Source organism: Muntiacus reevesi, chromosome 6 (assembly GCF_963930625.1).
Source record: "Muntiacus reevesi chromosome 6, mMunRee1.1, whole genome shotgun sequence".
NCBI classification, from domain to species: Eukaryota; Metazoa; Chordata; class Mammalia; order Artiodactyla; family Cervidae; genus Muntiacus; species Muntiacus reevesi.
In genome coordinates, this window is record NC_089254.1 from 29,443,277 (window position 1) to 29,466,088 (window position 22,812).

The 22,812-nt window shown below is 44.1% G+C and overlaps 1 protein-coding gene across 1 annotated transcript in view; it reads right to left on the minus strand.

Annotated features, from left to right (window-relative positions):
- The window catches only part of RAPGEF5 (Rap guanine nucleotide exchange factor 5), a 233,892-nt gene extending 215,856 nt beyond the window's left edge, over nucleotides 1-18,036 (minus strand). Inside the window, exon 1 of the mRNA XM_065939593.1 lies at nucleotides 17,806-18,036. Within this exon, the coding sequence (XP_065795665.1) occupies nucleotides 17,806-18,036 (231 nt within the window). The remainder of the gene's footprint in view (nucleotides 1-17,805) is intronic.
- Nucleotides 18,037-22,812: the final 4,776 nt, after the last annotated feature.

Consider the following 22,812-nt stretch of genomic DNA (forward strand, 5'->3'; position numbering starts at 1 on the left):
CACAGTCTGCCGTGCTAACCTGCATTTTGTACAGTCTTATAAGACCGTACTGTAATACTATGAACCTGCTCACCCCTCCAGCTGGACTGAAAGACTGGGATTATGCCTTTATTCATTTCTGAACTCTCAGTTTCTGGAGCCTGGGGTAGGCATTCCTAACATCTGTGCCCCCTTTCTCCCTCAAAGCTCCGGGGAAGAGGACACCCCCGCGCCCCCCGCACCGTGCCTTGAAGTGAATGAGGTTACATGACTTGCTCCAGCCAATCAGATGTCAGCAAGACACCCTTCAGAGAGGAGTATTTAAATACCCTCGTGGAGTTCTCCACTCTTTCTTCACACTTCGCAGTCATAGTGAAAGGTGATGATGATGCAGAAATGTCCTACGATGGGAGCAGAGCCACCACATGGAGGACAGCTCCCCGTGGTGAGCACCCAGACACAAAACGGTCTTTCAGTGAATAAGAAATAAACGTCTGTGGTGTGAAGCAGCAAAGATTTTGCGGTATTTTTGTTATTGCTGCAAAACCTAGACTATCCTGACAAATCAGATGATAGATACTTTACACAGATATCAGGAAATGCAAAAGTGAGGATGACTCAGTGGACAGTAGTCTGGGATGGGAGGGGTAAGTGCTATACTATTATGAAGCTGCCTGTGGTGAAAGAACTGATTAACAAAATCATTAATCCACTTTATTTTGTCATCTGTCTAGCCTTGTCCTCCCAAAGCTAACTGCTTAAATGAAGGTTCTACATTTATTACTGCCATTAAGGAATGAAAATGATTTTGCATTTCACAACGTTAGTTCTCACCAGACCAATACCTTCTTGTACACATCTTTTGGACCAAGATAGAAGCCTCTATTTAAAGGAGGTAGTTTTGAAAATGAAAGCTAATTAGAAAACAACGTTTGTAAACTCTGCATCCCTCAGTGCGGACCAGGGAGACAGTGGTTATCCAAGCCCATGCCAAAGTTCTTCTGGGAAGTTAAGGAAGAGAGGTAGACACAACTGCTGTAAGAGCTTAAATCACCTAAAAAAGAGGGAACCTTTAACGTGTAAAAGTGGGTTTGAATCTCCCAGATTTCTAAAAGGGGCTTGTGGCATCCCCGTTTATATGAAACAGCCCTCAGCTGGGGCCAGGTAAATGGTAAAAGGATGAAGGAAAGGAGGGCTCTGCAGGGAAACAAGGAGAGCAGACAATAGGGAGAGCTGATTCACAGATGTGCTGGGAAAACAGTCCACCAGAACAGCCTTAGGGAACAAACCTCGGGGGAGGAGGAAAGAAAAGCAGGCACTGTGGAGCCAAAGGAAACCAAACCAATAATGAAGATGGATAGCTCATCCCAAGCGAAGTGAGTAAGGAGATGAGTCCTCAAAATACCAGAAGGCTCCCAGAGATTTCCTGGGGCCAAACCAGAGATGGAGATATCAGGAAGAGAAAGGCTCTTTCCCCAGGGAGGGGGATAGGGAGGACCCCTACTCTAGGAGGTGGAACAAAGCAGATCAGCAAGAACCATCCTCACCGCAGCATGCAAGACTGGAAAAGAAGCCTATGATGGGGACCCCCTCCTCCATGTCGGGCTCCTCCTTGTTCCCTGGACAGGATATGGCCTCTCTGAGGATCATCTGCACTAGGAATCCCCTTACTCCCTCCAGTCAATTTCCACTAACAGCTGACACTGACACATCACCATGTCAAGGCAGCCTCCATCCAGGAAGACACCATGGCCTTCTTGGTAGACTTGGGATCCTCTCCTCTGTGGCTTGTCTTCTCAGGGTGTCCAGCCACCACGCCCTCAGGATAAATAACCAGAAAGGAGGGAAAATTCAGCTCATGTACCTGAAATCTGTGCCACGGTAACACGAGATGATTCACCATGATTTGCCTCAATCGTATAAAGTCACACTCCCAACTCCCTCCCAAAGTCATGTTTTCTGACACAAAGGTATACAAAAACACAGAAAGAAGAGGGAAAAAATTCCAGAATTCATTTTTCCTCGAGAACTTTTCTTCTTCCTAAAGAATTGTTAACAACAGAAAATCTGAGATCAAGGACCTGTTTTATCTTTATACCATTTAAGGCAAAGTATTAAGATAAACTTTACTACCCACCCCCACTAAAAACATCTCTAAAAGCTGTTGAACAGTTTCAACCTGGGCATAACATTTCAATATAAAAGGACCAGTAAACACACAGCAATGGTACAAGTCTGTGCTATGGTCCTGCTTCATGGCGAGGGTGCTGTAGAGGGTGATGCAGTTGAGTACCAGAACCATGAACAGCATTTTTCATCTTATTGATATGCCCGTCACTGGAACCCACAGGCAAAGGAACTGAAGGCGTGATTATTCTATTCAGCTAGTTGTTAACTTCGTGAACGTAGCTCTGGCAGGCACTTCAGAATATGTTCAATATACTGTGATAAAATTGAGCAAGATCAAAGTGCCGCAAAAAGACCTTATGACTCCTATGCAGAGGCTGACGACACTAAGGGGTGTCAGGGGAAACGGCAGGCGCAGGAAAGAAAAAAACTGTTAGGCAATTGTCGACCGAAGAATGTACATTCTTCATAAAAAAAAAGCTCCTCTGAACCCCTCACCGCGCAAGTTTACGCTTAGGGGTGACACTGGGGTCACATTCTAGTAGTTGTAGCTTCTCACCCAGGGACCCCTCGGGACCTTCTGTGATTAATCCAGAATCAATTTAAAGGCCAGACCCCTTTCCTGCACTCCTCACCTCTTACTGTCTTATTCAGTCACCAGGTCATGTCCAACTCTTTGCAACCCCATGGACTGCAGCACGCCAGGTTTCCCTGTCCTTTACTATGTCCCAAAGTTTACACAAATTTATGTCCATTGAGTCAGTGATGCCACCCAATGATCTCATCCTCTGACATCCCCTTCTCCTGTTGCCGTCAATATTTCCCATCATCAGGGTCTTTGCCAGTGAGTCAGTTTTTTGCATCAGGTGGCCAAAGTATTGGAGTTTCAGCCTTAACATCAGTCCTTCCAATGAACACTCAGGACTGATCTCCTTTAGGATGGACTGGTTGGATCTCCTTGCAGTAAAAGGGACTCTCCAGAGCCTTCTCCAGCACCACAATTTGAAAGCATCAGTTCTTCAGTGCTCAGCCTTCCTTATGGTCCAACTCTCATGTCCGTAATATGACTACTGGAAAAACCATAGCTTTGACTATATGGATCTTTTTTTTTTTTTTTTTTTTTTTTAAATATTATTTTATTAGTTGGAGGCCAATCACTTTACAACATTTCAGTGGGTTTTGTCATACATTGACATGAATCAGCCATATAGTTACACGTATTCCCCATCCCGATCCCCCCTCCCACCTCCCTCCCCACCCGACTCCTCAGGGTCCTCCCAGTGCACCAGGCCTGAGCACCTGACTCATGTATCCCACCTGGGCTGGTGGTCCGTTTCACCATAGATAATATACATGCTGTTCTTTCAAAACATCCCACCCTCACGTTCTCCCCCAGAGTTCAAAAGTCTGTTCTGTACTTCTGTGTCTGGATCTTTGTTGGCAGTCATGCCTCTACTTTTTAACATGCTCTCTAGGTTTGTCATCGCTTTCCTTCCAAGGAGCAAGTGTCTTTTCATTTCATGGCTGCAGTCACCATAGGCAGTGATTTTGGAGCCCCCTGACATAAACCTCACCGCCAATTGCCCACTCCACTCATGATGTTCTTTTCATCCAAGGCTACACCTTCTACCGTCACTCTTCTCATCTTTTGGGAGCTCTTCTTTACACTCCACTGTCAATCAAGGGTCCTCTCAAAAGACAGCCTAGCAAAGGTGTGTGGGCGAGGTTCCGAGAGCCAGCAGGAGAGGCTGCAGAACACAGGGGTTAGGAACGACAAGCCTGTAACAGCCACAGGCAGGGGGGACCAGGGAAGACACAGCTCTGCTGGAGATGGGAGAGAGCCGAAGTGACGGAGGAGAGGCTGCCCTGCTGAAGCTGGTAAGAGGCGGTCGCAGGCACTGCCGGCACCACTCGGAAAGGAGCAGCAGCCAAGGGACAGACCCACGCCTGGCTTCGCTCCTCCCCTGGCCTTCCACTGACTGAACCCAAACCAGAGCCACGTGGCGGGAGCCCCAGCGATGGACACCCAGAGGGCAGGATCCAAGGTGTAGACCGGCTGAAACGGAGAGGACAGGGGATGGACAGAGAGTCAGGAGGCCAGCCGCCACAGGCCCTTTGTGTTTCAAATGCTCACGACTTTTCCAATTGCCAGTGACTTTGTGGAAACCAATCAGGGGGGTTTCCAGTATTATTAACTCTAATTAAGCTCTTATAGTCATGGTCTTCCATCTTGGTTTGTCCTTCCATCATGAAGGTGGCGAACAGAACAGCAGGTAGACTCCCGGCCTCAGAAATCTTCTGACACTGAAGGGAATCAAACTTTCAAGGCCCTTTCGACTGGTGTAAGTGTGGTCCGTGTCCCAGTCGCATCAGCATCGCCTGGAACTGCACAGAAATGCAGATTCTTGGGCCCCATCCACGACCTATGGAATCAAAGTCTCTAAGACTGGGGCCCAGGAATCTGTGTTTTAAAAAGCTCTCAGGGATGCTCATGTATGTATATGCTACTGTTTGAGGAGTCCTCCTTTAGACCCCATCTTTGACGTTTTAGGGAGGACAGACCATGGATATCCTATCAGAGACCCTTCCAGTGTAAGGAGCCCTTGACCCTGAACTTCCTCACTACAACCTTTAGCAAGATACCAATGTCTGAGCCTCCATTTTCTTACTTAGTTGAGGTTACTATAGCCAATAAAATCTATTTCAGCTTTTCAAAGAGCTTGATCTTGAAATCCCTCAGATTTGTCATTTCAGGAGACGATGATGATGGCAGCGAGGACAACAGGACCAGCTCACACTAAGCCTTCTCCACACAACCAGCTTCGTCTGATAAGTGCTGTGCATGTTAACCGACTTCCTCTCCTTCCCTGTGAGGCAGGCACTATCTGTGCTTCACAGATGGTGAGGTTGTGGCCTATGGAATAACGCAGTAACTTGTTTTGTCTGTATAAGAAAGGAATACCTACTTCAGAGCTATGAGAACAGTATGAGAAAGCATTCCGCAAATATAAAGCCTTATATAAATGACGGCAGCGTGAACAGCCAGCTACTGCTGAACTGACCCTGTGCAGTTTCATTAAGCTCTAACTTCATGGGATATTCGAGGTAGATTAGAATAGACCAGCAGACTGCTGCTTTTTTTTAAAGAAGTCATGTGCCAAGAAGAGCAGAAATTTCAGTGTTTCAACGGGTGCTATTTGAAGATTTTTCATAAATTTGAAACAGTAGAGGAAAACAAATATGCTAATCTGAATCTAAAAAATAGCTTTCCTTGATGACAAGAAACAACAACAAACCTCTTACCTAAAAGAAGATAAAACCACCGGGTAAGCTCTCCCCAGATACAAAGAGCTGCTGACACAAGTTCTCTTCTGACTCCTCTCCCAGAATTCTGTTTATGGCCAAACAAATGATTTAATCTTCTAAAAACAAATTCATAGGTAACATCATTTTTACTCTTTTGATATGACGGATTCTCAATTTAATCAGAATCTTCCTCCTCCTTCAAATGCTCTATTAAAGCATTATCTTCCCCTCTCTAACTCCAGAGATGAGGTGAATATTAAGACCCATCTTCCCCTCTGTCTAAAACATGCTCCCAAAGTGTACTGGGGGTTGAGCTGGCATCTCAATGGAGAAAGACTTTGGCTGAACAGACAAGGGCCAAGGAATGAAAACTGGTCTCCTCTCCCACCATCAACTGCATGATAGAATACTGCCATTCCATTTAGAAACAGAGACTCAGAAAGGTTATCTGACTTATTCACATAGCCGGTAAATGACAAAACATAGGGAAAAAATGTCTTTTCTACTATAACAAAGCCAAATTCTATTTCTATGGACTGAAATAGGCATCATACTCCCCCTACTCTCTAAAAGCAACCTCACACAGTTTCTTTTTTTCCCTACAAAAGATTTCATACCTACATATAAATTCACAACACAGGATGATGGAGCGTACCATTTGTAGTGTTTTTCCTTTACAGTCAACATTTAGAGTGTTAGACCAAGCAGAAGTGATAAGCTGTTCACTTCCCTCAATAGTAGCAGGAGAGAGTAAAACAAATTTACCGTCTTCACCAAAGGCAAAAGTGTTAGGCAATCACAAGTACTTGCATGTACACCTCATAACAGCTGCAGGTAAATGATCTGACAAGGTCAAACTCAACTGAACAGCAAAAGCACCAATGGGGCTGCAGTGAGTTGCTAGACCAGTTAGAAAAAAATAGAGGAAGACAATCAGCGAGATTGCAGAAACTCTGGTTTTCTGGACTCTAACTTTAGAAAGGTTTGTTTTGCCTTTATGAGAAATCCTGAATTGTGTTTTTTTCTACAGATAACACAAATGGTACAAAAAGCAAAGAAAAGCACTTTACAAGGGAGAGGCCAAAGCCTCATGAAAAAAAGCAGATACATAAAAAATATTAATTGAGTCCCTTCTAGGTAAGATCTGCCAACTTCCCATACAATGTACAGTGACTCAAAGACAAAGTCTAACTCTATTGGCATTTGTGTATATTCATGGCTGTTTCAAAAAAGTAAGAAATTCACATGGGAAGTTTACCTTTTAAATTTTATGGGAAAAAAACCTGGAGGAAACCAATAATAAACTTTCTATGTATATATAATTTCACCTTCAACATTATTTTAAAGGTAATCATATTTTCTGTAGGAAAAAATTTATATGCATTCTCCTCTGTCATTTAAATCATTACATAAGCAATTATCAGTGCTCAGATAAATTGTTAATATACTCTTCATTAAATTTTTCACACTTCCAAATAGATATTTGTTTGTATTGGGAGTCCTTGGTGGCTCAGATAGTAAAGAATCTGCCTGCAATGTGGGAGACCTCGGTTCGAGGGAACGGCTAACCGTTCCCGTATTCTCACCTGGAAAATTCCACAGACAGAGGAGCCTGGAGGGCTACAGTCTATGGGGTCACAAAGAGTCAGACACAATTGAGTAACTAACACTTTGTTCATATGTATCATTTTACTTTATTTATTAACAGGAGAAAATCAAACAAAAGTTTAGTAACATGTATACATGGGAAAGATCCAGAGTGAGTGACCTGCATGCACGATTTTAAAGCTGTGATTTATTTTGATATTTCAAGAGATAAACTATGCAGCTACATTCAAAAAGTAAAACGTGGCTGCTTGTAGCTGTTTAATTTAAGACATCAAGATTTCAAGATGGCATGTATGCTAAGTGTCTTCAGTCATGTCTGACTCTGTGCGACCCTATGGACTGTAGTCCTCCAGGCTCCTCTGTCCACGGGATTCTCCAGGCAAGAACTGGAGTGGGTTGCCATGCCCTCCTCCAGAGGATCTTCCTGACCCAAGGATGGAACCTGAGTCTCTTATGTCTCCTGCATTGGCAGGCAAGTTCTTTACCACTATCACCACCTGAGAAGCAAATTTTAACATATACTATCAATTTAATAATAGCTTCAAAATGAAAAAAGTTATATCCCATTAAATGATCATATTAATTTAACATACATCCCTATTTCAAAAGTAATAAAATGAAAAAGAGAAAGAGATTATAATCAAGAAAATACATTCTCTTATTTGGAGAAAGGATACAGCAGAATAGGTAAACCTTGTAATACAGAGCCAGATTTCCTGTGTTCAAACTCTGGCTCCTCCACTTACTAGGTGATCTCAGGCAATCTACCCAGCCTCCGTGAACCTCATTCTTCACTTCAGACATGAAGAAGACAAAGAGCGCATCAGTCATACAAGGCTGATATGAGGATTCAGTGATTAATGTTCTTAAAGTACCTCAAACAACCCCAATATGATGAATGTTACATGAGAATGTATTAAATAATAACAGTTATCACCACCATGGCCACCACCTCCCAGGACTCACTGAAGCTTTTGCTGCACTGAGGTGAGCAAATTTTCAATTCAACAAGCCAATAAAATGCTTTAATTTGAGGAAATATTTACCGACTGAGCACCTGACACGATGCCAGATTTTTAGAGAAAGGAAAGATCCAGAGTAAAATAATTATAGAACCCTGGTGCTGCTTCTAGAAGAAGGGCCTTATAACTAGGGGTGTGCGGTGACCCAGGCTTCAGAACATCCACAAACCCTCTGAAATGAGGTGCAAAATTATGCCTGCACATGCATTTTTCTAGGGTGCCATCCCAGAATTCAGAAAAGGCCTGGGATTGGTGGCGGGGGGGCGGGGGGGGGGGGCGGTGATTTGAGAGCTATTTGTTTCATGTAATCAGATCCATTAAAAGATAAATATGCCAAAGCTTAATTTTAGTAAAAGACACTTGTGTATTCTCAATGACTTGATTCAATTGTAAGTGGATTCTTTTACTCTGATAGGTATGCACAGTTCACCCTTCCTAATCAGAAGTTTCTTAAATATCAAACAAGTCACCATCAGAAATGTAAATCCTGGGTTATCAGAAACTCATTCTACCCTTTCTTCCAGTCTTCCAGAAAAGGAAGCTACTTTCGTTATATAAATCTCCAAGTTCATTTGCAATACGCAGTCAGTCAGTTTCCAAATCTCCAGAGCAATGGCTTCCGGAATGAGTCATCCTAAACCTTCCTGTTTCTTGAACAATGGATGGTATTGCAGAGCGATGACAAACAGCTGCTGCTCGAGCCATCACCAACCTTGCAAGTGGATAAAGACTAATCCTGGAAGCCATTTACTTAAGACATTGTAAAGAAAATAAGCTGTGTTTTGCCCTAAACTTGAAATGTCTAGGGCACCCCTAGTTTTATATAAATACCACACACTAAGGGATTCTACCACTGGAGTTCCTTGGGGTAACCATTGATCCAATGCTCAACATGTTATAATTACGCCCATGTCTTAGACAACAGTGTACAGTGGCTCAGTGGTAAAGAATGGACAGAGGAGCCTGGCAAAGCTACAGTCCATGGGGTCACAAAGAGTTGGACATGACCTGGATACTGAGCATGCGCGCGCGCGTGTGCACACACACACACACACACACACACACACTTAGACAACATGGTTTTGCAGAAAGGCCACAGATATTGGAATCAGATAGTCCTGGGCCCCACTCTGACTGTACTACCTCTTAGCTGGGTGATCATGGAAGGCTATTAAACCTCTCTAGATAGTAATTTTCTCACAGTTGAAAATACCTTCTCCTTTTAGAGGACTACTGAAATTTCAATCTGATAAAGACGTGCCAGAATCCACAATGTTGTCCCTGAACTTTCCCTTTTCCATATGGACTTATAAATGATTTATCATAACAATAATTAACCATGGTGGGGGGGGGAGCCACTGATTTTAACTACGTTGCCTTCCCATAAAATCTCATAACCTCTCACAAATTACTCCTTGATAACATATTGTTACTAGAATGATCAGTACTCCTAACCAGGGTTGTTATGCAACATTGAGGGGGGGGAAAAAAAGTCACAAGCACTCAGAGTCATCTCCAGTGACTTTTCTCCCACCTTTCCATCTATTTTTAGCTGCACAAGTTACCAATTACTGCCAAGTCCATTTTAGACAGTGCAAGTGTGAACCTCAGACTGTTTCGTTATGGTACAAGTATTTAGACACTACCTAAAATATTCACTCTATGTTAGGACACCACAATCTTTAAAAACTTGGAAACTGACACTGCATACAAGAGCAAAATTTTTTATGCCTAGATATCCATAAATATGTCTATGAAAGTCCATTTGCTTAGAATAAGCATCCAGCTGGGGAAGAAAACATTTTAGCTCCAAGGTACCCAAAGCTTCCCAGACAGTGCCTCTATTCTCAGAAAAACCTGACCCACAGTGTATCTCACAACAGTGGAAGAAAATGAGGTTTCAAGAGCTCAGAGAATAACGCGAGGATATAGAGTAGTGACCCCGCAACTCAAAGTTTGAGCTGGCCGGAAGTCACGGTTTCTTAAATAAGACCAACACGTGCTGTCATATCTGATCTGACTCACCTTTCCTGGAGGATGCACGCCTCCCCTAATGACCTTTATCTTCTGACAGGCTACCATAAGCAGATAAGAAAAGAGTAAGGAGGATAAATTCACAAACTTTTTGGATTGATGAAGATAGGCCTAGGAGTTTTTTGCTTAGGACACTGAAAGCAACCTTTAATCTTAGTAGCTATTAGTTACTATACACACCTATAACCACAGCACTTACCCTCCCACCAAGACCCCGACCTCTCCACCTCAATCCCAGAAGGAGGATCACAAGCCCTTGTGCGCTCCAATGAAAGAAAAGTTAATGTGTGGCATTATCAACAGCACGTACTGACCATTCTCAAGAGGGGTAAGGTCATACCAGCAGGTACTATAAAGGCTATGGGCATTCATTGGAAAAGGTCCTGATGCTGGGAAAGACTGAAGTCAGGAGAAGGGGACAACAGAGGACGAGATGGTTGGATGGCATCACCAACTCAATGGACATGAGTCTGAGCAAACTCGGGGAGATGATGAAGGACAGGGAAACCTGGCGTGCTGCAGTCCATGGGGTCACAAAGAGTTGGACACTACTGAGTGACTCAACAACAACAATGGACATTTAGGAAAAAAAAAAAAATAACAGACCCTAGGTCCTCAGTACACTTGAGAGTGAATTCAGAACATGGACTATGGAACCAGACTGGCTGGATGCAAACCTCCCTTGTCCCGCCCACTCAGTGATCTTAGGCAAGTTGCCTCTAGGTTTCAGTTTTCTCATGTGTGTGTGTGTATGTGAGTGTGGGGGGTGTGCATGGGTGCGTGCATACAAGTGCACTCAGTTGTGTCCAACTCTTTTTGACCCCATGAACTGTTGCCCACCAGGCTCCTCTGCCCATGGAATTTTCCAGGCAAGAATAAAGGAGTGGGTTGCCATGTCCTCCTCCAGGGGAATCTTCCTGACCCAGGGATTGAACCCATGTCTCCTGCATTGCATGCGGATTCATCACCACTGCACCACCACCTGGGAACCCCCTTCCTCATCTGTGGAATGCAAATAAAAGCATCTAACACAGAGGCTTGTAGTGAGCATTAAAGTTTATACCAGAACCTGCCAGGCACATAATTAAATGCTATGAAGTGTTAGCACTGATTTTAATTTAAATACAAGGAAGAAACTACATGCTTTGCCTATGAGATACATGTATAAAATGACTGTAAGTTGGCCATACTGGTATAACTTGGAGCAGAACGTGTTTCTCAATCAACAAAGTCTTATTTCCAGCAGAGGAGGGTGGTAAACCAGGCCTGAAGCATTCCAGCTCAGACACAGGAAATGGCAGCCTTGTTCTTCTATGAGAGGGAGTCACCAGGGTGGGATTCAATCTCTGGGTTAGGACGATCCCCTGGAGAAGGAAAAGGCAAATATCCACTCTGGTATTCCTGCCTGGGAAATCCCATGGACAGAGGAGCCTGGTGGGTTACCGTCCATGGGGTTGCAAATAGCTGGACATGACTGATCACACACGCATGCATCAAGGTACAGACTATAAATGAAAAACAGAGAACTTCCAGTTTCTCAAGTCTGAAGAGCCACTGAGACCCCGCCTGAGTGAAGGGTGGCTGAAGGGAAGAGGTCAAGGCAGAGAAGACTGATCCAAAGGCTGAGGATCACAGGAAGACTTGGGTGAACAGTCAAACTGGCACAACCAGTGAACCATTCTGACTGAGGTGAATGAAACAGATTTCAAGGAGATGAAGAAAGTGGTGGAACACTGCAGAAAATATCCCAGCAGCCACAGCCCAAAATAAGGCAGCCCCAGCGCTCCGACAGTATATATACAAAGAGGGAATGTAGCTACCAGCTATTTCATTAGAGGGAAACAGTGACAGTCTTAGAAACAGCCTGATGAGAAGAATTTTTAATGAAACAAAAATTTAAGATGAAAGACTTAAAAAGAAGGTTAAAAAAAAAAAACCTCAACCACTATGAGAGGCAAAAGTTGAGGGACATGAATGGTTTTCAGAAGGAAAAAAATCAGTACTCCTTGAGAAAATGGCTGATTTGGAGTCTGGAGCAGGAAATGGAAAAAGATACGCTTAGAATAACTTGTGCTGAAAAGGAAGAAAGGTATCAGAGACTACTAGGGCCTTGTAAGAAGTAGGCAGGAGATAAACATAAACTGAGCATCAAAAAGAATATTGCCTTCAATGGACTGAAACAAATACATTACAAATGTAATGTATTTACAAACAAATTACAAACAAATACAAGCTCTTACTGATACTTGAAAAAGAAAAAAACTCACTGGTTGTTAGGGCATTAAATCATAACTCAGAAAATTGATAAAAGGGAAAAAAATCAAGCCTTTCCCCTGTCCTTCCTATGCAATTTTTTTTTCAGAAGACCCAAGTAGTTCATGAGGGTAAATTTTTATTTTTCTTTTTGAGAGTAAATTCTTTATAGACAGAATTCCAACTGATAAATGCAAGAGGAATGATAGATTTAGATCATGATTTTGCAACCTCTAATGAAATGGATCTGGCTTACAACTATCAAGGATGTTACAATCATTAGGTGAAAGGTAGAAAGATAAGGTGACCCCACCTGAACCCACTAATCACTCTTGGTATCTCAAACAGGGACACATTCAGGCATCACGTCTCTAGTGATGTGATGCAACAGATTATACACAGTAATACCTACCAAGAATGCTTGCTCTTTAGTCTGAATCTAATCAAACCACTACATCTCACTGCCAGGTTACAGGAAACACGGAAAATAAATGAACAAACTAGACAACATCGCAAGTAAGAAGTGACCCCAGAAGTGGACATTCTACTTGACAAATGACCTGCTATCTCCATCACATCAAAGGCATGAAAAAAGAAGCAGGGGGAGGAGATGGTTATAAAATAAACTAGATTTGAAAACCTAACAACCAAACACAACACGTGGACCTTAATTTCTGGTTGCAACCAATTATAAGTGAAAAGACATCTCTGAGAAAAATTAAATATGGGAATTATGTTAAGGAATTATTATTAAAAATTTTAGGCAAGAAAGGCACACAACTTTTTTTTTTTAAGGAACAAAGTCCTTATCAGAGATGTAAACTGAAACACTAATGAGACAGATGACATAATATTTAGGATTTTGTTTTAAAATATACCAGTCCCTCACAAAAGAAAAGTGGGGAAAAGAGAAATAAGTGAAACAAAATTGGTAAAGTGTTAATAGCTAAAGGTAGGAAGTAATTACATTGTCCACAACACAAAGTTAAAAAAGAAAATTAAATGGTTTTGATGTAAATTCAATCTGTGCCTTATCTTACCAGTGATTTTTCAGGAGGTAGTTAAGAAAAATCTAGTCATTCCACTTAGCCTAAAGAGGTGCAAAGAGCCTTAATCAACTTGCATTCTGAATTCAATATGACAATAAGCGACTGAACCAAGGAACCAGGAGTTCTATAGTAACAAGCAAATGTCAGCTTACATTTTCCCAGTAAGAGACAGCCTACAAGCCACCTGGGTTGGGCAACACAACTCACAAAGAGCTTATCTGATGACAGTTGATGTCAGATTGTTAAGATCTGTGAGAGCCCAAGGCAGCATGGGCAAGGGCCACACAGATTCCTAAATCAGATCTTGGTCAATACAGAAGTTGCAAACTTTCCTACCAACTTGTGTAATGCACAAAGCTACTTTCTTACCAGTAGTAATGAACCTGTGCTAACTTGTCCCTATAATCACTCAGCTGTACTCTGGAAGTACAGCTCATGACATACAAAACCGAAGGTCCACAGAAAGAGCTAAGCCATGATTTACCTGCATTGGTATCACTGCCCTAACCAGGGGGCTAACCACATGACCCCAGGTGTTTACCAGTCACCCTGTGGTTTGATACACACTGCTTGTGTTTTTCTCTTTCCTTCAAACACTTCTGTTGTGGATTGAATATTTGTGTTCCCCCAAAATTAATGTTGAGGCCATAAGCCCCAAGATGCTGGTATTTGGAGGGCCTGAGGGAGGTACTAAGGGTGAGACAGGTCATGAGGGTGGTGTCTCCATGATGGAATTAGTGGCCTTGTAAGAAAAGGAGAGAGACGGAAGAATCAGAACAAAAAAAATTCCAAAATTTGTATGAAAACACAAAAGATTCCAAATAGTCAAAGCAGTTTTAAGAGAGAGAACAAAGCTCCAGGTATCACACACCCTGATTTCAAACAATTTATATTGCAAAGTTACAGTCATCAAAACAGTATGGTACTGGTACAGAAACTGATACACAGATGCCAGTACCCATATCAAAATAATGTGGTACTGGCACAAAAACAGAACTGAGAACTCAGAAATAAACCCATGCTTATATGTGCATTAATCTATGACAAATGAGGAATATACGACAGAGGAAAGACAGTCTCCTTCAATAAATAGCGTTGGGAAAGCTACAGGCAAAAGAATCAAACTGGACCACTTTCTCACACCATATACAAAAACAAACTCAAAATGGATAAGGACTTACAAACATAAGATCTGAAACCATAAAACTCCTAGAAGAAAACATAGGCAGTACACTCTGCTATCAGTCTAGCAATACTTTTTGGATCTATCTCCTCAGGCAAGGGAAACAAAAGAAAAAATAAACAAAAGGGACTACATCAAACTAAAAGGCTTTTTCACAGTGAAAGAATCCATCAACAAAATGAAAAGGCAGCTTACTGAATGGGAGTATGTAAATTATTTGCAAATGATATACCCAACAAGGAATCGATCTAAAATATGCAAACAACTCAAACAACTCAACAGCAAAAACAAAAATAACCCCATTAAAAAAAAAAAAAAAAAAATGGGCAGAGGACCTGAAGGGACATTTTTCCAAACAAGACAAGCAGATGGCCAACAGGCATATGAAAAGATGCTCAACATCACTAATCATCAGGGAAATGCAATCCAAAACCACAATGAGGTATCACCTCACACCTGTCAGAATGACTATCATCAAAAAGACAGCAAACAACAAGTGCTGGTGAGGATACACAGAAAAGGGAATCCTCCCACACCATTGGTTAAGGTTATAACTGGCATAGTCACTATGGAAAACAGTGTGGAGATCCCTCAAATAATTAAAAATAGAACTACCACATGATCCAGGAATCTCACATGTGGGTATTTATCCAAAGTAAACAAAAGCCCTAACTGGAAAAGATATATGCACCCCCATGTTCTCTGCCACGCTATTTACAATAGCCAAGATATGGAAGTAAGTGAAGTGTCCACTGATGGATGAATGGATAAATAAGATAGGGTATATACATACAATGAAAGATTACTCAGCCATTAAAAAAAAAATGAATTCTTACCATTGGTGACAACATGGATGGATCTAGAGGGTATTGTTAAGTGAAATAAGTTAGAGAAAAACATACTGGATGATCTCACGTACATATGGAATCTAAAAACCAAAACAAAATGAAAGCAAAGATACAGAGAATAAACAAGTGATGGGGGGTGGCAAAAAACAGGTGAACAAGAGTATGAGGTATAAGCCTCCAGTTGTAAAATAAATAAGCCATGAGGATGTCATATACAGCATACGGAATATGGTCAATAACACTGTAATAACTTCGTGTGGGAACAGATGGTAACCAGACTTACATCATCACATCATTGTCTAATGTATGCAAATACCAATCAGTATGTGGTACGCCTGAAACTAACATCATATTGTATATCAACTATATTTCAGTTTAAAAAAAAGAGAGAGAGGCACCAAGGAATGGTCACATCAGGACACAGAGGGAAGGTGGCTGTCTGCCGGCCAGGAGGTGTTCGCACCAGAAACTAAATATGCTGGCACCTTGATCTTGCACTTCTCAGCCTCCAAAACTGTGAGAAAATATGTTTCTGTTATGTAAGTCCCCAGTCTATGGTATTTTTTTATGGTAGCCTGAACAAGCTAATACATATTTCACCTATTTTTCTCTTTTTTTCAAACCCTTTCCAACTCCTTTGATGGGAAGGTTCCATGATCACAAAGGTGGTTCCAGAGCCAAAGGAGGGAAAACAGTTGAAAATTATGGGTTTCCAATGTTGGAAAACTTGACAATCTTCCCCCAGTTAAAAAAAAACAAAACAAAACTGGCCATGCACTTATGAAATGTATTTGGAATGTCACAAGGAGAACTAATACAATATTAGAACCAAAGAAGGGCTAATAAAGTATACCTTATTTGAAGTAACCACATTCAGAATAATTAATAAGAGTAAATATGTATTTTGGCAAGGTACACCACAACATCATCCCAGACAGGGGGAAATTCTAGCCTCTATGCAGATGAACACTCCAGACTTATTTACACAGAAACCCTGGGCAATCCTCCTCACAGACTGCCTGGCTGCCCTCATGTCGTCAGGATTCTGTGCAGTGTAAAAGTAACTGTCAAAGATAACAGGAATATAATTTGACCTACTTTCCGCTAGACTCCTGGAAAGTCTCTAACTCTGATTTTTGTGTTTATTTAGCTATCATATCTTTGGGATACATTTCCTCACTTTCTTTGAAGGTAACCCTGTAGGCCACACGGTAAGGTCATCTGCGGTAATTCCTAACCCCCACCCCCCTGGTCATTTGACCTAAAGATGTCCTATTACTGCTCAGCTAATCCTCAAAACATCCTTCTAAGGTAGATTATGTACAGTCATCTCTATGTGGGAAGAATTCTTAGGGAAGGAGGTACATAGCCTAGAAAGGCCAAAGACTCAACATTAATTCGGACCATTTCCTGCCCAAAGGAAGCCATACCAAACCCAGTGTTTCTCCCTAACACTCAAGTCTCACAAACCTGTCTTTCAAGAGCTGGAAGTCCCCCAGCAAGATCTTTTAAGGCCGACAACTACGAGTTCTTTTTAAAATTACAAACCAAAATATCTACCTTGTGGTGCATTCTCGGTAAAGGGTCCTTAATGATGCAAAGATTTTAAAAGCAAAGTAAAACTTCCCAAAGGTGCCCAAGGCCCTGGTGAGCAGGGACACCGTAAGTCAGCAGTGCCTGCTGAGTGACTTATAAGAGATGCCAGGCTGTCCCGCTTCTCTTAACCACAAAACATGCCCGACCTGCTCGGGACATTAGATGCACTTAGAACCCAAGGAGGGACACTCCTCCACCAGGAAATCCTAGCGAACACACCAGCAGGAAGTCAATATTTAAGATTCTGGGGGCGTCGCCGAGAACTAAGTGCTGGCGACTGGAGAGCCCAGGAGCTAAAGATCGCCCCGGAACTTCCAACTCCGGCGTCTGTCCCTCGGCCGTGGCGGCGGCCAGAGCCAGTGTCGGTGCCCAAAGCTTGCAGCCAGGCGCCCGACAGCACTGCACACGCCTCATGCCTCCTGAAAACTGAGGTCCCGCGCCTGGGGCCTGGGGCTCGCTGTCGGGACAGGGCCGGCCGTTGGCACCGGACACCTGCAGCTCCCCCCTGGAGAAAGGCAAGCGGCCCTTCTTCCGGCGATGCTCACGGTCCCGCTGCCAGAATCCAGGTGCGCTTGGGCTAAGTCAGGTGCACCTAGGGGAGAGGGAAACCGCCGCTCCGCGGGGGCACCCCACGACCCCGCCTTCCAGGGCCCCTCTTCTGCCTAGTCCGGCACAAGGGCCCCACTCCCGGCACCTCCCCAACTTCCAGATGCCCTCCTTGGCCGCCCCGGAGGGTGGGCGCGGACTCCACGTGTGCGCCTCCCACGCCCATCCCGGCCGCGCAAGACCCGGCCACTCACCCGGCCCCCAGCGGCGCTGCGCTTCCTCCGCAGGGTGAGCCCGCTCCGCAGCAGCGCCGGCAGGTCCCGCAGCCGCGGCCGCGGCGGCACCGGCAGCTGCTCGCGCTCCGGCTCGCGCGCGCTGGGGCTGCGGCGCAGAGCGCCGTCCGCCGCCGCCACGGCCGCCACCGCGGCCAGGGCCGGGCTCTCGCACGGTGGCTGCATCTTGACGGAGCCCACGGCCATCCTCATGCCCTGACGGCGGCTGTGGCGCCGGCGGCTCTTCCCCGCGCTCGCCTCCGCGCGCCGTCCGCGCCTTCGCCAGGCAGCAAGAGGGCGCGACTGCGGCTCGGGCGCGGGGCGCGCTGCCAGCCGCTGCCCATTGGCGCGCGCCGCGGCCCCCGCCCGGCTCGGCCCCGCGCGCCTCCCCCTCTCCGCCCAGGTGCGCCCGGCCCCGCCCCGCCCCGCCCTCGCCGCGGCACACCTCCGCCTGCGGGCCCGGCCCCCGCAGCCACTCCCCGAACCTTGAGCACCGTCTCCTCCACAGGTGCGGGGTTCCCAGAAGCCGACACCAAACCCACTCCACTGCCCGGCCCTTCCCCCTACTCCCTGTAGACTGAAAAGTCCCGCTTCACCCCTTTTCCTGCAAGCCGGGCTCGACCTGAACTTCGACCCCAGTGAGCCAGGCAGTGGGGAACACCACCACCCCGCCCAGGCGCACAGGGTGGTTTTTTTTTTTTCTCTTCACCGCCTGGTCTCAAATCGTAATCAGTCTTCCCAGAAATGGTTTTCGCCTAAGAACTTCAAAACAGGCTCTGTATTCTGCTACAAATCAAACAGCCCCCACGCTGTCCTCTCTTTGGCACATTCATCATTAAAGTCTAAAACTTTTGTTCATTATGATAGGTGTTGAGCAAAATAGATGCAAGTCTGGTGACCTGGAGGTGATTCTCTGTTAACAAGTTGGAACCTGACCTTCCCTGAAAGCCTAATGCGTGTGATGAATGTGCTTGGTAAAGCGTAAAGGCCTACCGTGGAGTGAATCATTGTTTACACCATTCCAGGAGGCAGGAATAGTGGAGCCCTGGCAGCGAGACTCTTCCAACAGGGCCTTAACGTCCAGATGGCTGTGAACCTTCACCTCCCAGATCAATCTGTCTTCAGCAAGGCACAGCCAGTAGTTTTACTCCTTATCAGTAGGACACAGGGCTCCTATCTTTGCCTAAGACTTGCAAGAACTGAATAACCTTACTCACCTTAGAAAAAATAAAGTTGACAACCAAGGATTACAGGGAATCAGGGCCCTTTGTTGGTTTATGTTGGTTTACCACTGTACCCTCAGCCCTCATATGGAAGACGCCTGGCAAATATATATGGAAATATGACCATGCAGGTAAAAAAGAATGACATGTGAACTCTGCCTTCAAGGATCTTAAGACTTCTTGTTCAGTTGCTAAGTCGTGCCTGACTCTCTGACTGGGGCCCATGGACTGCAGCACACCAGGCTTCCCTGTCCTTCACTACTTCCCAGAGTTTGCTCAAACTTAAGACTTGACCCAGGACTAAATACACATATAAAAAAACAAAGATATTGTGTTGTAGTCTTGAAAATTGCCAACTGAGTGTGAATAATGAGCACTGCAGCTCGCAGGAGCAGGGAAATGCTTCTGGCCTGAGATAGGCAAAGAAAAGTCGATGAAGGGAGTTTAAGCTGTGCCCTCAAGCTGAGTGCAGAAGATTCAATCAGACAGAAAAGAGAATCTGGCTCCTTCAAGCAAGAAGGAAAAGCATGAGAAAAACACCATGGTGGTAGAACACAGAACCTATTGGGCCCTGAATGTGTCCTACTGGTGAGAAAGAGGGATCCTGTGATGGAGGAGGAGGAGAAAATGTCAGAATAGATGCTGGTGACATAGTGGACGCCTTACATCCTGTCACCGAAAGCTGTGTGTGTTTACTGGAAAGGGCACGGCAATAAACTCTATCAGACATTACAGTTTCCAAATACCTATTACATATACTTATTCAAGGCTGAAATTCCACTTGTGTGGACCATATAAGAGTATACCAACTTATATAATGTTTAAATACTTCTGCTCCCACTGGTAATTAGGCATTGCCTTGAGCCCCAATGTCGTGGGCTTCCCTCATGGCTCAATCAGTAAAGAATTTGCCTGCAATGCAGGAGACCCGGGTTCAATTCCCGGGCCAGGAAGATCCCCTGAAGAAGGAAATGGCAACCCACTCCAGTATTCTTGCCTGGGAAATCCCATGGACAGAGGAGCCTGGCAGGCTACAGTCCATGGAGTCACAAGAGTTGGACATGACTTAGCAACTAAAAAAAACAAAAACCAATGTCATACTCCATACTCCAGATTTCCTCCTGAAATACCAGCTAAAAGTCCACTAGACCTTTGGTCCTGGTCCAGTAAAGGCACTCCAGGACACTTGTGGCAAACAGTCTCTCTAATGAATGGATGCTTGTGCCATGTCACCCCTGAGAACACCCTTTGAATCACACCATGAACCTACTCTGCTCTAAAACAGAACACGCATGTTCTAACTCCTGCTCTAGATCCTTGGACTTCATGATCTTTCACAGAGTTTCTCAGTGCAAGATCAGGGAGTCTGGGACTTGACCCCATAGATTCTATGGCATTGACCAAAGGTCTAAAACTTAATATCAGCAAAGGCCTTTGGAAAGTTGGCTTGGGGTAAGGTGCTAAATGACAACTGCCATACAGCTACAGTATAAGACAGACAGTAGGGCGTAGCAGGAATGTGTGAGCAGAAGAGCAGTACCACAATGTTCCACCCGCTCCCCCACTCCAGGACCTTTGCACTTGCTGTCCCCTCTGCCTGGAATACCCCACCTCTGAAATGCTGTCCAGTAGAACTCTGTAATGGAAATGGAAATGTTCTATATCTGCTTTGTAGCCACTAGCCATAGGTGGCTTTTGAGCACTGGAAATGTGGCTACTGTGCCTGAAAAACTGAATTTTTAATTTTATTTAATTTTAATTAATACAAATTAAGATAGCCACATATGGTTGTGGGCTACTCTACTGGAAAGCAAAGTTCTAGAATTTCCTGTTACCCTTCCTCTACTCTTCAAGTTTTTTAACTGCAATGTCTCCATTTCAGTGAGGTCATCCATGACCATGTGACTTGAAATTGTAGCCCTTCCCATCTGCCTCCTGCCCTATCTCCTTTTTAACCCTGCAATGTTGCCATCCATCAGTCTTTCTATGTTATTTATCTATTTTCCCTATTGTCCATTAAATCCCACAAGAGTCTGAGCATTTTTCCCTTTTGTTCAGTATCAAGAACATATTAGTCAAAGAATCCAATTTTTCTACATATGAGGACCTAGTTTTTCCAAAGCAGCTTAATCTGGATCTCCTGATTTTGCAATGCTGAAAGTTAAAAAAAAGCAAATCCTAAATATGCCAACTTTGCACAGGTCAAACAAAACCACTGGGGATATCAGATCTGATTTTTACTTAGGAGAATGACATCGTTAAAGCTAAAGTTTATGTAAACACCAACGTTAGGAAAGTTTCATTGACTATTTGCAGTGAAGGAAAGTGGGATACCAGGAACTCTGGCATTCGCCTAACTACAAAAGGATGCGGGCTTGAATGAGTAGAGTCGGTGGAAAAAGGGAGAGTTCAGATGTTAGACCTTAAAAAAGAATGCTCCTCAGACCTTGGACATGTGTTAGAAGGGGTAGGAAGGTACTTCAGATGGTGATACAGATTGTATTTTACCAAAATGACCAACACAGTATCTCCTAACCTCAAGATCTTCTGCAATACAATCTTCCTACTCTCCCATGAAGAGAACAGGGTTTCTTTCTCCATCTCCTTGAGCCTGGGCTAGCCCTGAGACCGTTTTGCCAACAAAATCCAGCAGACCTAACAGTGCCAATTCTGTAAGTTGCCCTTAATTAAGCTCGTGTCTTTCACTTCCAGATCTCTTGGGAAGCTCCTGCTCAGGGACCAGCTTCTTGTGAAAAGCCCAATCTATACAGAGGTTCTCTGGCAACTGAACTCGCATCCAGCAGCCAACATAATTGCCAGCCATTTGGAACCTCCAACCCAGTCAAGCCTTTCCATGACCCCTGTATACTTGCCCACATCTGACCATAACCACAGTGAGAAGCCAAAGCAAGAACTACACAGTTGAGCCCAATCAACCCACCAAACTATGAGAGTTAGCAACAAATTATTTTAAGCCCCTCAGTTTAGAGATATTTGTTACATACAGATGCAGGTTCAATCCCTGGGTCAGGAAGATCCCCTGGAGGAGGGCATGGCAACCCACTCCAGTATTCTTGCCTGGAGAATCCCATGGACAGAGAAGCCTGACAGGCCACAGTCGATAGGATTGCAAAGAGTTGGCCGGAGAAGTGACTAAGCACGCATGCACGTTACATACTAGTAAATGGCCAAAACACATGGTTCAGAAAACCATGAAAAATATACTCCTTTATGAATTAAAAAGAAAAAAAGGAAATTTATATTTCTATTTGCATGTATGTGAAGAAACGTGAAGTTTCTTGCAAGTGGTTGGAATTGGTTACATGAGGAAAGAAAAGAAGGGAGATTTTTCTCAAGTATAACTTTTTTGTTGTTTTTTTTTTAAAAAAAAAACATGAAAACATACTACCTATTCAAAAAATTGTTTTAAAAAATGGCTCTGGATTTAGAAAAGTTAGGAGGTAGGGGGAGCTGATTTGAGAGATTTGTTTACACAGCAGTTAAACTCACTAAACTAGAAGCTCCCCCCACCAACCCCGCTCAGTGAAAATCTGACCAGCAAGAACAAAGGATGAGCTGGAGCCCAAGAGAAAGGATAGGAGCGACAGTGATGCTGGGGTCCAAATATCTGATAGTAAAGGATGGAATGGGGCTGGAGTGCTCAGAGGACAGAGAGGAGCAGAGACAGTCGGCCCTTGGAGCATACACAGTGTGTGACTTTCCAGTCCTCGCTGTATGGAATTTGAAGCAATGACTCACCTTGGTT